We start from the raw sequence: 14,959 nt of genomic DNA, 5'->3' as shown, positions 1-14,959 counted from the left end.
ATATACACAGGGCAATTACTAAAGTCTGTCTATACTCCCAAAGGGTCTAAGGAATGTAAGGATGCAATGATTATGGGGCATGCAGGAAAAGATACAGGTCATTGGAAATATTGACTCAATATTCAGGATGATGGCTAAGAAGTGAGGTTCATGGACTGGCAGAATGGGTAAAAGGGAAAAGCAAAGTTAAAAAGAAGTACAGCACATGTCCTGTTAGTTAGTCTGGGAGGGATTCAGGCTGCAGGAAACAATCGCAAACTGGAGAAATAATCTTCAACAGTGAAAGGAGAAGATCTCACTCTGGTAATCCCCAGCAGGCAGAAAAATGAACGTCAAAGCTATAGTTAGAGGAGATTAGATAATGAAATAAAAGCCACAGAGCAGAACTGAAAGCAGAAATCTTCGCAATTGTGAAGTTTCAATGGCTGCCAAAAAAACTGAGGGTAAAATAATTAGAAAGTCATAATATAGAGAGCCAGAGAGTTGGAAGGAGATTGGAGTTAATTCTGAAATACCAGATTAGGTTCGATTAGCTTTGTCAGATGGGTGGATTTGTATTGAAAAACTCATTTCTGATTGCTACGAGTTTTGAAGATAGAGGTGTCATAATGGATTCTCCCATACATTGAAAAGTAATCTTCATATTTTTTTACATCATTATTAATGTAAGCCTACTTGTGACCAATGAATAAACTTGAAAATTTTAGAAGGTTTGTGTTGCTTCTAAATAAATTGATTTAAATTTTTACCCCAATCGTGAAGTTACAAATCCAGTGTTCAGATTGGACCAGGCAAACCCAAATCTATTTCTTGCTTGCTCCAAAAACCAAATTCAAAAACCAATTGAACCCAATTCAAGTTCACCACAGGGAGACAGACACGATCCAAGCTGACAAGATGAGGCATTGCACCCCATCTTAGGCGTGATCTATCCCTTGATCTTAACCAAAAGGCTGAGAAGCGATAACATTAAATTCACAATCCTATTTAGAGAGTGTTACTCCAATCACAGTTAATTATCCTCGGTCATCACAGGATGACGAGGTTATATTTAACTGACAGCAATTGCAAAGCTTAATTGATCTGTTGAACTGATCGTGCACTCAAACTAGAACCACTTGCAAGCTTTGATGTGTTTGAGTTAAGTACTACAATGATAAAAGCAAAATAGTGGATGTTTCAAGGGCAAATAAAACTTTAAGAAAATTAAATCTGGATGAAGATGTGCTTTAAGTTTTAGTTGCTTAGGTGGCCTAAAGAACATGAAGTTGATTACTTTTAGTAATGCTCATATGGAACTGGAGCAATTGATTTCAGAATATTTCTGATGAGGGAGAATTGGAGCACTTCAGTTTGGGAAGCTAAGAAAATGAAAAGGATATTAAAAAATATTCTGGCTGCTGAAACATTGGCTGTTGTGGAGACAGAGCACATGGAGTTTGATTTATGAGATTCTGTGTAATGGGCGTACTGGAGATACTTCAAACCATTGAATATCATGTAGAAAATTGTTCCTTGTGAGATAGTGTACTCTCTATAAAAAGTATGAATGTGCAAAGCTTCACAGATGTGCAAGGTGACTTGGAAGTCAAGTTGCAGCAAGAAACACTGCTTCTTTGATGAATGTACCCTAGCCTTTTGCCTCTATACTGTGGTGCCAGCTTACCAGCAACAGTATGTACCTCCAGCACCCCCTCTCCCACCTGACATTGCTCCATTCTTCCAATCCTGCTTTCAAAACCAAAGCATACTGTGGAATTTTCCATTGTGCCCTGCCTGAAATGGTGGCGATGAAAAATGGCAAAAAGATATTAATCACATCAGTTATGGAACTCTAGATGATATTTTTACATACTTACATTTTACTGGGCATATTCCCCACATGCCATCAGTATAATCTGAAGTAGTTGCACACCAAAGCAAGCCATCACTTCTCCCCTTAGTAGTACAGTCTGCATACCACTTCCCAGCGTACTTGAAAGGAATTACACATGGTTGTCCATTGGAATTTCCAAATAGTGTAAATAAATCTGAAAAAGAAACAGGATTCCTAAGAACTGCTATCTCAAGAAAGTAGAAGGGTTGCTTTTAAAGACCGTTAGATTAGCTTCCTGCTGCATAGTTACGCAGAGTATCCTTCTCTCTCTTCTCAGTCATGTATTGTGTACTCTCCATTGCTATGGCACAATTTTTAAAGAGGGAACATTGTGGTAAGAGCCTCAGGTATTTCTTCACAGAGTTTTTTCTGATTGACTTGGGTACATGACATTAGTGATTTAACCATCTTAAGTTCTAAGTTTCGAGAACTAATTTATTTTTACAATTATCTCAAATAATTGGACCATAACCTTTCCTCATACATTTCACTTACTTCATTAGTTACAGACCAATCATTACTGGCTCTTGGCCCTTTTAATTCTGCTTTTTATATCTTTACATAAATTCTGATTATTTTCTTTTACATTTTCTCATTTAGTCCTGCTAATCTCTTTTACATATGCACACAATATGTTCTATATTCTCTATTAAGGGTGGCATGATGGCACAATGTTTAGCACTACTGTCTCGCAATGCTAGAGACCCAGATTTGATTCCTGGCTCAGGTCATTGTCTATATGTAGTCTGCATGTTCTCCATGTGTCTGTGTGGGTTTTCTCTGGGTGCTCCCTCCAGTTTCCTCCCACAGTTTGATAGATGTGTTAGTTAGATGCATTGACCATGCTAAATTCTCCCTCAGTGTACTCAAACAGGGACCAGAGTGTGGTGACTAGCGGGCTTCCACAGTAACGGCATTGCAGTGTTAATATAGGCCTACTTGTCACACTAATAAATTAACATTAATTCATTTAATATTACTAGCTTAACTTTTATGATATGTCTTTTCTACAAGTGTCAGTTTTGAGTTTTTTTGTTGATTGACAGAGCTTTGTTCATTGATGTTCTCCCTTTTGGCCCTGTTAGAACATATTCTGATATGTCATCTATCACCTCAAATTTTAAAGATTTTCCACAGCTAAGGATATGAGTAGAACCTTGAGTGCAATTTAATTCCACATATTCATCTTTTCACCATGTACCTTCATATCTTTGGATAAGAACGTCCCTTGTATCAGTTTTAGCATTAGTAGTTTATTTACATGAGGTTCTGTTTGTGGAGGGGGTTCCATATTTCTACCAACCCTATGTAAAGAACAATTGCCTACTTTCACTCCTGAAGGGTCCGGCTCCCATTTGTTGACTCTGTTCCCAGTTCTATAGACCCCAATTAGCAAAAATAGGGTAGATAGACAAAACTACCTCTTCCTCTTGATTATCTTAAATTTCCGTTGGTTTATATCATCTCCCCTTGCACTATAGCATTTAGAATCCAGGTATCAGTCTTGTAAATCTATTGAGTGTTTTGTCCGTAGATAGTATATCCTTCTCAAGGCGTGGTGCCCAGAGCTGCTCATAGTGTTCTAAATGTTGCCTAACCACAATTTTAGAAATACAAAACATTGAAAATAGGAGCAGGAGGAGGCTATGTGGTCCTTCAAGCTTTCTCCACCATTCATTATGACTGTGGCTGATCACCCAACTCAATAGTCTGACCCCACCTACCCCCATATCCTTTGATCTCCTTTGCCCCAAGTGCTATATCTAACTGATTCTTGAAAACATACAGGGGATGATTTTCTCAAATAACTAAATGCAGGAGATTTTCCAACCTGTTTATTGAGTGAACTTAGTTGGTTGAATTTCCAGCATTCTGTGTTTCATAGAGTCCACTGGGGGATTCATGTTGGTAGTGGGGAGAGGTGGGACATAATCACCCCCAAGAGGCCAGCATCAGTTCACTCACTGGCCCCACCCCAGAAGCTCCCACTCCTAAAAGGCCCAACCCCCTTGGCACTGCCTGGTGACAAACTGGCAGTGCCAGGGTGCCCAGTGGGCAGTGCCAGGGTGCCAGGCTCTCATTGCTGGGCTGGCACTGCCCAAGGAGCACACTCCACCCTGCCCTGAACCACCAGGTGGGTCCCAATGATCCCTACATCCACAGGCCATCAGGTCCCCATTGGTAGGAACTTCCCATGGCAGGGTCGGAAACATTAGTGAGCCCAGAAGATTGAAAATTTGGTTTGCTAAATAGATGCAAATGTTGATTGTTGAACACTGTCTCCTAGCACGAGGTTATACCATATATGGTATATGATTATACCATATCAAAAATGACCCTGCAAAGTCATGACAGGCATCCAGTTGGTCGCGATTCCCATTTCAGCCCTCCCGCTGCTATTTCCTAAGCTAGTCAAGCAGTGCAGCGGCCTGGGAAAATTGCACCTAAAATACTTTGACCTCAAATACCTTCTGTGCTAGAAAATTCCACAGGCTGACCACTCTTTGGGTGAAGAAATTTCTCCTCATCGCAGTGCTAAAAGGTTTATCCTGTATACACAGACTGTGATCCCTGGTTCTGGATATCCCCATTCCACCATTGTTTGATTGAAGCATGACTTGTGCTCTATTTCTCTAGGTATATAGGCCAGCATTCCATTAGCCTGTTTAATTATTTTCTCAACTGATCATGACATTTTAATGATCTAGCTACTTGATGGGGAGGAGGTGGCATAGTGTCCTTATTGCTAGACTAATAATCAAGCAAGCCAGAATAATGCTCTGAGGGCTCGGGTTCAAATCCCACCATGGCAGATAAATGGAATTTGAATTCAATTTTAAAAATCTGGAATTAAAAATCAAATGATGAAAATCATTGTCAATGAATCAGAGGCACCCAACAGAATGGCATGTGAGGTGGAGGAGTCTATCCACCTACTATCTGACAAAATGATGCCAACATGGAAATGCATGGAGGTTTCCAAGGGGAGGATGGCAGATGCCATGGAGAACCTGGTCCAGCAGAATTGCCAGTTTCTGTCAGAGATGCGTGCTGACCTGCACTTCATCACTAGCCAATGGTGAGCAATAAAGATGGTTGGGGCACTTCAGCCTCCTTCCCAGTTCGCCTACCCCTCAAAGAGTCAGACAGGAGCCCCAGGCACCCAAAGAATCAAGTGGGCTGTTGAACCTCTGGGACCTCCATTCAGGAAGACCCAAGGGTGTCAGGCCCCACGGAGTCTCCCTTGTATTTGCTCCCTTCAGTTTTGTCCTGTGTGACTGCAGAAGGAGCAGCTGACCTACAGCAGGACACCTAAGGTAAGCCAAGGACCTCTAAGCCTCTAGTCTCTGAGGATGGCCATCATTGAGTTGTTTAAGAGTTACTTAGATAGGCACATGAGCGGGATGGAGATGGAGGGATATAGGAGACTGTTTTAAATAAGGCTCAGGAGCCTTGGGACATCCCTGAGAATCAATTGATTCCTATGGACCTTCCAACATATTTTCTGGCTCACTTGTTTCACTTGGGGATTCCCTTGAATGTTTGTATAAGGATGTGGATGATACTGATGTTTTTCTCCTTTAATCCACAGGTGCTTCGGTCCGCCTTGTTGTCTGTCCAACAAGGGGCATACACGCGATGGGTCGTACAAGGGCTGCTCTTGGTTCTTTCGAGAGTAGCCTAGTGCTTCACGTCATTAGTGTATGCTTAAACTGAATCAGATGCTGGGCAACACGACAGCTCAGTGACTATCACCTTTTGCCGTGCAGATACATGGATTTGTGTCTGCGGGAGTTTGCGCATTCTCCCCGTGCTTGCGTGGGTTTTCTCTGGGTGCTCCGGTTTCCTCCCACACCCCAAAGATGTGCTATTAGGCTGATTGGTGTAACAAATTGTCCCTAAATTAGTCTTCCCTCAGTGTGGAATGCCATAAGCATAGACAAGGGTCATGGGTGGAGAGGGGACTCAAAATGTTAAAATGGCGGTGTGGGCTCGTTGGGCCTGTTTCCCATGCTGTGTTGTTCTTTGTTCAATGTTATCCAAGACAACAGGGACAACTGATCAGCAGACTGCCTTCACACTGCTGCAGATGTCATCTGTGCACCTAAAGGAAGGGGCAGGGAATGCAAAATTTAGAACTTTTGATTCCACACGTGATTACACATGTACAATATGACTCCTGTAACACTTCTCTTAGAATGGCACAGTGGTTAGCACTGCTGCCTCACAGTGCCAGCGGCCTGGGTTTGATTCCCAGCTTGGGTCACTGTCTCCGCAGAGTCTGCACGTTGGCTTTGTGGGTTTCCTCTGGGTGCTTCAGTTTCTTCCCACAGTCTGAAAGACGTGCTGGCTAGGTGCATTGGCCATGCTAAAACTCTCCTTTAATGTACCTGAACAGGCGCTGGAGTGTGACGACTAGGGGATTTTCACAGAAATATCATTGCTGTGTTAATGTAAACCTACTTGTGAAACCATTAAATAAACTTTAACTTAAATATAATTTCCTAGCATTTTCACGATGCAATCATGTATGTGCAAGGAGGCAGAGGTATTTAACAAAGAACAAAGAACAACCCAGCACGGGAAACAGGCCCTTTGGCCCAATGAGCCTGCGCCACCATCTTAACAAAGCATTTTCCTACACCTACCTTGACCCGTGTGTATGCATATGGTACCCCCATTGGAAACCAGATTCAGGGGAGAATAATTTAGGGACAATTTGTGACACCAATCAGCCTAAGAGCACATCTTTGGGGTATGGGAGGAAACCAGAGCACCCGGAGGAAACCCACACAACCACAGGGAGAATGCGCAAACTCCCACAGATACTGGCCCAAATCCATGTATCTGCACAGCTAGCAGTGATAGTCACTGAGCTGTTGTGGTGCCCATCTGCTGGTCCAGTTTTAAGCACACACAACGACGTGAAGTACTAGGCCACTCTCGAAACATCCAAGAGCAGCCCACGCACGACCCACCGTGTGCATGCCCCTCATTAGACAACAAGGTAGTCCGACACACCTGCGGAGTAAAAGAGACAAAACATCAACACATGTAGCATTAGATTTCCAGGAACGTCCCGAGGCTCTGACCCTTATTTAAAACCGTCTCCTATAACCCTCCATCCCTGTTTCACTCATGTGCCTATCTAAGTAAACCTTAAACAAGTCCAGCGTGCCTGCCTCCACCACCTTACTTGGTAGTGCATTCCATACCCCCACGACCCTCTGTGTGAAAAACCTCCCTCTTGTATCCAAATTATACTTCTCCCCCCTCACCCTTAGCTTGTGACCCCTCGTGATATTTGTCTCCAATCCAGGAAAAAGCCTGCCACTGTTGACGCTATCTATACCCTTCATTATTTTATACACCCCTATCAGATTCCCCCCTTAATCTCCGTCTTTCTAAGGAAAAGAGCCCCAGTTTACCCAATCTTTCCTCATAACCCAGTCCTTCCATACCAGGTAGCATCCTGGTAAACCTCCTCTGCTCTCTCTCCAGGGTCTCCACGTCCTTCTGGCAGTAAGCTGACCAGAACTGGACGCAGTACTCCAAATGCGGTCTACCCAGTGGAGCATAAAATTCCAGTCAAATTTTGTGTATGCTTGAAGATGGAATGAAACACATCAGTTAACAGTCTGAATAATAACTATTATAACGTATTATTGAAAATGATTAACAGTATATTCACACATTCAGGAAGTGCATGCATTGATGCGATAATTTATTAATTCCCAGTGCTTGATCATTTCCATACCTTCATACTTTATCGAACACAGATCATTTTTGGTGCCATAAACCTTCCACTTGCTCCATGATCCTGATCCTTTGTACAGCACAATGTTTTCCTCTTTCCTATTTCCATGGTTGAAGTAGAGATCGGCCCCCTCGATGCTCAGGAGTGTGTCATTCCTGCATCTCCATGATTGCAGATCACTTGTGTCGTTGCATGAATGGAGAGATATGACAGCCCAGTTTATCTTGCTGGAAACCCCGAGGCACATTTTGAACTTAATGTTCATGAGTCTCTTACCAGAGACCCATCTAAATTGCTGTGATTCTGCAGCAATGTTACAAGCAGTTGCTACTACAGATTTGTCACCTCTTGCCTCCGCACACTTCTTGTGGCCTTCATTGAATATTCCAAAGATGTTAGGATCTGAAACACAAACAGGACGGATTCTTATATTATCTTTTATGTCTCATTAATTCTGCCACACCCCTAATAATTCAATGGTTCCGTGTGATTCAGAATAAGCATAATGACAAAATAGTCCCAATAGGGGATTTTAACTATCCCAAAATTAACTGGGATACAATGTGATAGGATTAAATATCTTTTTTGATTTGCTCATGGCATCTGGGCATCACTGGCTGGGCAAGCCCTTGAATGGAGTGGCTTGCTAGGCTATTTCAGAGGAGCTGTTAAAAGTCAACCATATTGCTGTGGGTCTGGAGTCACGTTTAGGCCAGACCATGTACGAATAGTAGGTTTCTTTCCCTAAAGGGCATTTGTGTACCAGATGAGTTTTTACGACAATGCTTTCATGGTTAACATTAGACTTTTAATTCCATTTTTTTATTGAATTCAGATTTCAACATCTGCTGTGGTAGGATTCGAACTTGGGTCCCCCAAGGTATTATCCTGGGTCTCTGGATTAATGGTCCAGTGACAATGACACCATACAATTGCCTCCTGTGAGGTGACACATTTGGTAAGGTTAAGCAAGGCAAAGAATTATACAGTAAATGGGAGGATACTGAGAGATGTAGAGGAACCTTGGAGTGTATGTTCCCTGAACTCTGAAGGAAGCAGGGCAAGTCAATAAGATGGTTAAGAAAGCATATGGACTCCTTTCACTTATTAGACAAGGCATAGAATATAAGAACAGAGAGATTATGCTGGAATTATATAAAACATTAAAACAAATGTTAGGCTACAAATTGAGTAGTGTATATAGTTCCAGTCACCTCATTACAGAAAGAATGTAATTGCACTAGAAAAGGTATCAAGGAGATTTACAAGAATGCTGTCAAGCCTGGAAAAATGCAACTACAGGAGGAAATTGGATAGGCTGGTGGATAGGCCTTGGAACAGCAGAGATTGACGGGAGATTTGATTGAGTTGTATAAAATTTTGAGGGCCTGGAGAGAGTGGATGGGAAGTGTCTATTTCCTTCAGTATGAGGTCAGTGACTAGAGAACATAGATTTAAAGTGCTGGATCAAAAGATTAGAGGGAAGCAGAGGAAAAATGTTATCCTCAGAACGTTGTAGGGGTCTGGAACTCATCTCCTGAAAGAGTGCATATGAATATATAAACCTGCAAATTAGAAGTAGGAACAGACTATTTGACTCTTGGAGTCACCCCATCATTCAATAAGGTCATAGCTGATCTGATTGTAAGCTTAACTCCTTAGAATCATAGAATCTATACAATGCAGAAGGGGACCATTCAGCCCATCGAGTCCACACAAATGACAATTCCACCCAGACCCTATCCCAGTAACTCCATGAATTTATCCTGCTAATCCTTCTGACTCCAAGGGACAATTTAGCATGGCCAATGCACCTAACCTGCAGAAGGAGAACAATTAGCCCATCAAAGTTGCACCTATTCTCTAACAGAGAATCTTACCTAGGCCCATTCCCCCACCCTATCCCTGTAACCCTGTGTATTTACCATAGCTAATTCCCCTAACTGACATATCTTGGGACACTAAGCAGCAGTTTAGCATGGTAAATCCATCTAATCTTCCCTAATAACCTTTCACGCCCTTGCTTATCAAGAATCTGTCTATCTCTACCCTAAATATATTCAAAGACTCTACTTCCACTGTCTCTTGAGAAAGAGAGTTCCAAAGACTTACGACTCTCTGAGAGAAAAGAATTCTCCTTATCTCTGTCTTAAATGGATAGCGGCTTTTTAAATAGCGACGCCTTGTTGCAGATTCTCCCACAAGTCAAAACATCTTTTCCTCATCCATCCTGTCAAGACCCTTCAGGATCATATATATTTCAATTGAATCACCTCTTACTGTTCTAAGTTACAGTGGATACAAACCTAACTTGTCCAACATTACCTCATAAAATAACCTATCCATTCCATGTATCATGCTAGTGAACCTTCTCTGAACTGCTTCCAATGCATGTACCTCCTCCTTTAAGTAAGGGGACCAATACTGTACAACGTACTCCAGATGTAGTCTTACCAGTTCCCTGAACAACTAAAGCATAACTTCCCTACATTTGTATTCATTTCCCCCTACAATAAATAACATTCCCTTAGCTGCACCTGTATACTAACCTTTTGTAATTCATGCACAAGGATATCCAGATCCTTCTGCACCTAAGACCTCTATAATTTCTCACCACTTCGAAAATATGCTTCTTTTTTATTCTTCTTGCTAAAATGTACAATTTCACATTTTCCCACATTCCTTATTCCATTTGCAAGGTCTTTGCCCACTCATTAAACATATCTATGTCCCTTTGTAGACATTTTGTGTCCTCTTCACATGTTACTATCCTACTTATTTTCGTGTCATCAGCAAATTTAGCAACCATACCAAATTATTTATATAAATTGTCAAAGTTTGAGAGCTCAGCACTGATGCCTGTGGCACTCCAATTGTTAATACCTTGCCAACTACAAAATGACCCATTTATGCCTCTTCTCTATTTCCTGTTATCAAGTAAATCTTCTATCCATGCCAATATTTTACCCCCTACACCATGTGCTTTTATTTTTTTGGAATAATATTTGAAGAGGCACCTTATCAAATGCTTTCTAGAAATCAATGTACCTTACATCCATGGGTTCCCCTTTACAAAAGCATATGTTACTTCTTCAAAATAGCAGAGGCAGAAACCCTTTACTCATTTAAAAGGTGTCTTGATCTGTGCCTGAAATGCCGTAACCTGAATCAGCCACTGAAGGCACAATGGATGATGTAAGTTTTCAACGATTCTATGCAAAAGGACCATGTTTTAACTCTTCATCTCAAAGCAGAATGATTCCTTTCCTTGTGACATTGCCAGCTGCTAACTCAATCAAGAATAATCATATGATGTTTATCAATACAGTTTAACCACTTAAATTCTTAATACATCAGAAATTTCAACATCTTCATTACTCACAAGGGGATTTCACGGGGAAATTAGACAAGATGAGAAAGCATATTAACTACTATACTTTGATAAAATGCTGATGGCAAGTCATAATTTCAACTGCCCACGGCTGGTTTATGGCATGATTTTAGATGAACGTTTCATACACTACGGTGGCACAGTGGCTAGCACTGCTACCTGACAGTGCCAGGACCTGGGTTCAATTCTGACCTTGGCTGACTGCCTGTGTGGAGTTCGCATGTTCTCCCCGTGTGTGGGTTTCGTCCAGGTGCTCCAGTTTCCTCCCACAGTCCAAAGGTATGCAAGTTAGGTGGATTGGCCATGCTTAATTGGCCTTTAGTGTCCCAAGATGTGTTAGTTATATGGATTAGCAATGAGAAATGTGTGGAATTATGCAGAGAGAGCGGGCGAAAGGGCCTGGGTATGATACTCTGTCAGAGCATTTGTGCAGACTCAATGGGCTGAATGGCCTCTTCTGCACTGTAGAATTCTAGTCTATGAAATTTATCATTACATTTTTTTAACCATCTCACTCAAAATGCCTGCCTGACGCTAGGTAATATTTGGCACACAAGCAATATAATAATGCCAGGAAACATTATAGTCTTCTATAACATACAATACATATGTTTTTAAAACCATAAAATCCCATCTGCCAATTTTAAAAATTGGGTTGGGATCATTTTTGTTTTCACTTCTATCCAGTGATTGACTGACAAATATGTCACATCTGTTACATTCACTATTTTATGTGTCTTTGCAGACACAATCAAGTCCAATTTTTCCTTAATTTTAGTATAATGCTCTGATTAAGCTACAGTTTATTAAATGTAAGTCTCTCCTTCACTTAGTGGAAGTCTCTGTGAGATGTATCATTTTGCAGTCTGTTATTCTAGCCAGTGTAAAGAATATTTTCTGAATGTTATTTACTTACAAAAATAAGCATTCAAAAAAGGTGGCTTCCCCTGATAAATATTCTTTGGCTCCATAGGATAACTGTAAATTGAATCATCTTCTGAAAAAGCACTGACAGCCACAAATATTTGCATGGAGTCTTACATTTGGCAAAACTGACTAAAAGCATCTTTAAAGTAAGAGAAGCAATTGTTGCATAATAAGTAATTATAGAAACATAAAAATTTACACCATCAAAGAAAGTCAGGTAGTGCAATGTACTTGAATGGGATCTATTGATACAGCCATCCAATTATTAATTGTTGATATGGTTTTATATAAAGTAAGCTTTGAGCTAAAGTAGATGCTGCCTCCAAAATGCAAAAGCAGTTGGAGAAGAAAGTTGCAATCAAAATCTTGTCTTTTTAATAGTCCCAAACATTTCAATGAGCTATAGTAAAAAGCATCACAAGAAATAAGACGTAAGTTACTTACCTCCACACCTAACGGTTTGGATAACACAAAGTAAAGCAACAAACAGAATTCCGCACTTCGCAGACATTTTGTTAACGTTTTGCAAGAAGGTGATAAGGTTTTAAATGATCTTGCTTTCCGAAAAGAAAAGGGAGTTGGTGATAAAGGAAACTCCTAATTAAAAGTTCTCCTAGCAGAAGTTGAGCTGATAAGTATAGCTGCGCAAGTGAAATATCCTGTCATGTGACAGACAGTCAATAACAGGAATCCAGTCAAGAAAATTTGCTTTCGTCAGCTTTATTTCATAGTTATGTTTCTCTTCCTTTACCCTGTCACAGAGGATGAGATACATATCATTTGGACAGCAACATTTAAAAGATTTTTTTGCACTTTCTCCCTATGATTGATTTGTAGGAAAGACATCATGATACTTTGCCGAGCCTTCTGATTTTCCAATTCTATTGTGATTTTCATAAACAACAAAATGAAATTGCATCTAAGTGAAATTTAACTTTATTCCAAATCTCTGGGAAATGGCAATGGCAAATATATTTTTAAAACTCGGGATAAAAGCCTAGATTTTTCTTCCCAGTGACAATGCTGCTGGAAGTGTGGTAATAAGGGGGGCAGAGTGGTGTTTTCACTGGGCTAGTATTGCAAAGACCCAGAGTACTGCTCTGGGGACCTGGATTCAAATCGTGCCACTACATATGGTGAAATTCAAATTCAATTAGAAATCCAATGGTGATCATTAAACCATTGTTGTAAAAACCCATCTGGTTCACTAATGTCCTTTAGGGAAAAAAATCTGCCCTCCCTACCAGGTCTGGCCTACATGCAACTCCACAGCAACGTGACCCCATCTGAAGGGCAAGGGCAATGAACAATAATGCTGACCCAGTCAGTGAAGCTCACATCCCATGAACAAATAAAAATAAAGTATTGAAGGATCCCGCAAAGATTTTTACTGTTAACTTGACTCAAATGTTTGATGTGCACTCCTGTACTGTGTCACTGCATTATTAATGTTTTGTTTAAACACATTCAACCACAGTTGAACAGAACCTGTGGCAAAAAAAATCTGGTGAGAAAATGGTGGCTAGGTTTGCTCTAGTGTTGGAAGATAAACATCCATCCATTAACAGCAATTTAGTTTTGTACAATCATTTCTATTTAATGTGCATCACCTCAATATGTCAATTTTCTGGCTTCCCTAGCTAAAATTTCCCTAAATTTTAGTGAAAATTTAAGCCATCTTATCAATGTTAGTCGTACACTCATATCATTGGCATTTATCCATTTGAAGTGAATAATTTAATCTAGGCAATGCACAAGTTTATTGTGATGCAAGAATAAATTGCAAAATGAATCAAAGGGCCATATTCCTGTGAAATTTAAATTTTACACACAAGGAATTATCTTTCAAATTAAAATTACTCTTCTTAAACTAAAGAAAAGGGGCGGTAGTATGACTATCTTATTCAACAAATTAGGATATATTCAACAGACTGCAGATTCTATCAGATTACCAGAAACATTAAAATCTTTAAAATCAATTTGCAAATTGAAATGCAACCAAAGGCTGGAAACAATACCAGTTGGACCTGTGGTTCTCAACCTTTTTGTTTCTGAGGTACACATTTTAGGAATATAGAAACAGAGGACACAGGAGCAAGAGTAGGACATACAGCTCTTTGGACCTGCTCTGCTATACATGAAGATAATTGGCTAAACTTCTTTCCCAGTCCATTCCAGCCAAGTCTGTCCTAATTCCCTTTTTATTTAAGTTTAGCACAATTTTTTTTCTGACCCAATTATCTAATTCTCAAATTGAGTGATAAGTGTTATGTCACTGTTTCCTCATGGATCTTTTACTGAGACTGTTTATTAAATCTATCTCGTTACACATTACCAAATCAAAAATAGTCCTGTCAGTGGTTGGATCCACAATATATTGTTCAAGGAAACTGTCCTGAATACACTCTATGAATGTTTCCGAATGGCTACCTCTGCCAATTTGATTTTCCCAATCCACATGATGATTAAAGTCACTCATACAAAGAATAAAGATCAAAGAAAATTACAGCACAGGAACAGGCCCTTCGGCCCCCCAAGCCTGCACCAACCATGTTACCCAACTTAACTAAAACCCCCTATCCTTCTGGGGACCATATCTCTCTATTCCCATCCTATTCATGTATTTGTGAAGACACCCCTTAAAAGTCACTACCATATCTGCTTCCACTATCTCCCCCAACCATGAATTGTGTAAAAAATCTGCCTCGTATGTCTCCTTTAAACCTTGCCCCTCTTGCCTTAAACTTGTGCCCCCTACTAATTGATTCTTCAACTCTGGAAAAAAGCTTCTGACTATCCATTCTGTCCATGCCTCTCATAATCTTGTAGATTTCATGATTAATGTACTGCCTTTTTTCAGTACTTCATTATCTCCTGATTTATTCCCTGTCCTATAGTGTAGCTACTGTTGGGGAGCCTATAGACTACTCATAATAATGTCTTCTTCCCCTTGTTATTTCTTACCTCCATTACCTCCACCCATTTATATTTTGCACCTTCTGATCCA

General features: G+C 40.4%; 1 protein-coding gene across 1 annotated transcript in view; it reads right to left on the bottom strand.

Annotated features, from left to right (window-relative positions):
- mrc1a (mannose receptor, C type 1a) overlaps positions 1 to 12,505 on the bottom strand; it is a 136,334-nt gene extending 123,829 nt beyond the window's left edge. Inside the window, exons 1-3 of the mRNA XM_080217211.1 lie at positions 12,397 to 12,505; positions 7,635 to 8,036; positions 1,860 to 2,030 (exon numbers count right to left, since the gene is read on the bottom strand). Of these exons, the coding sequence (XP_080073337.1) occupies positions 1,860 to 2,030; positions 7,635 to 8,036; positions 12,397 to 12,463 (640 nt within the window). The 5' untranslated portion in view covers positions 12,464 to 12,505. The remainder of the gene's footprint in view (positions 1 to 1,859; positions 2,031 to 7,634; positions 8,037 to 12,396) is intronic.
- Between the last annotated feature and the right edge of the window lie 2,454 nt (positions 12,506 to 14,959).

This window comes from Carcharhinus amblyrhynchos, chromosome 2 (assembly GCF_965287045.1).
Source record: "Carcharhinus amblyrhynchos chromosome 2, sCarAmb.v2.hapA, whole genome shotgun sequence".
Classification (NCBI taxonomy): Eukaryota; Metazoa; Chordata; class Chondrichthyes; order Carcharhiniformes; family Carcharhinidae; genus Carcharhinus; species Carcharhinus amblyrhynchos.
This window is presented reverse-complemented; position numbering and strand designations above follow the sequence as displayed.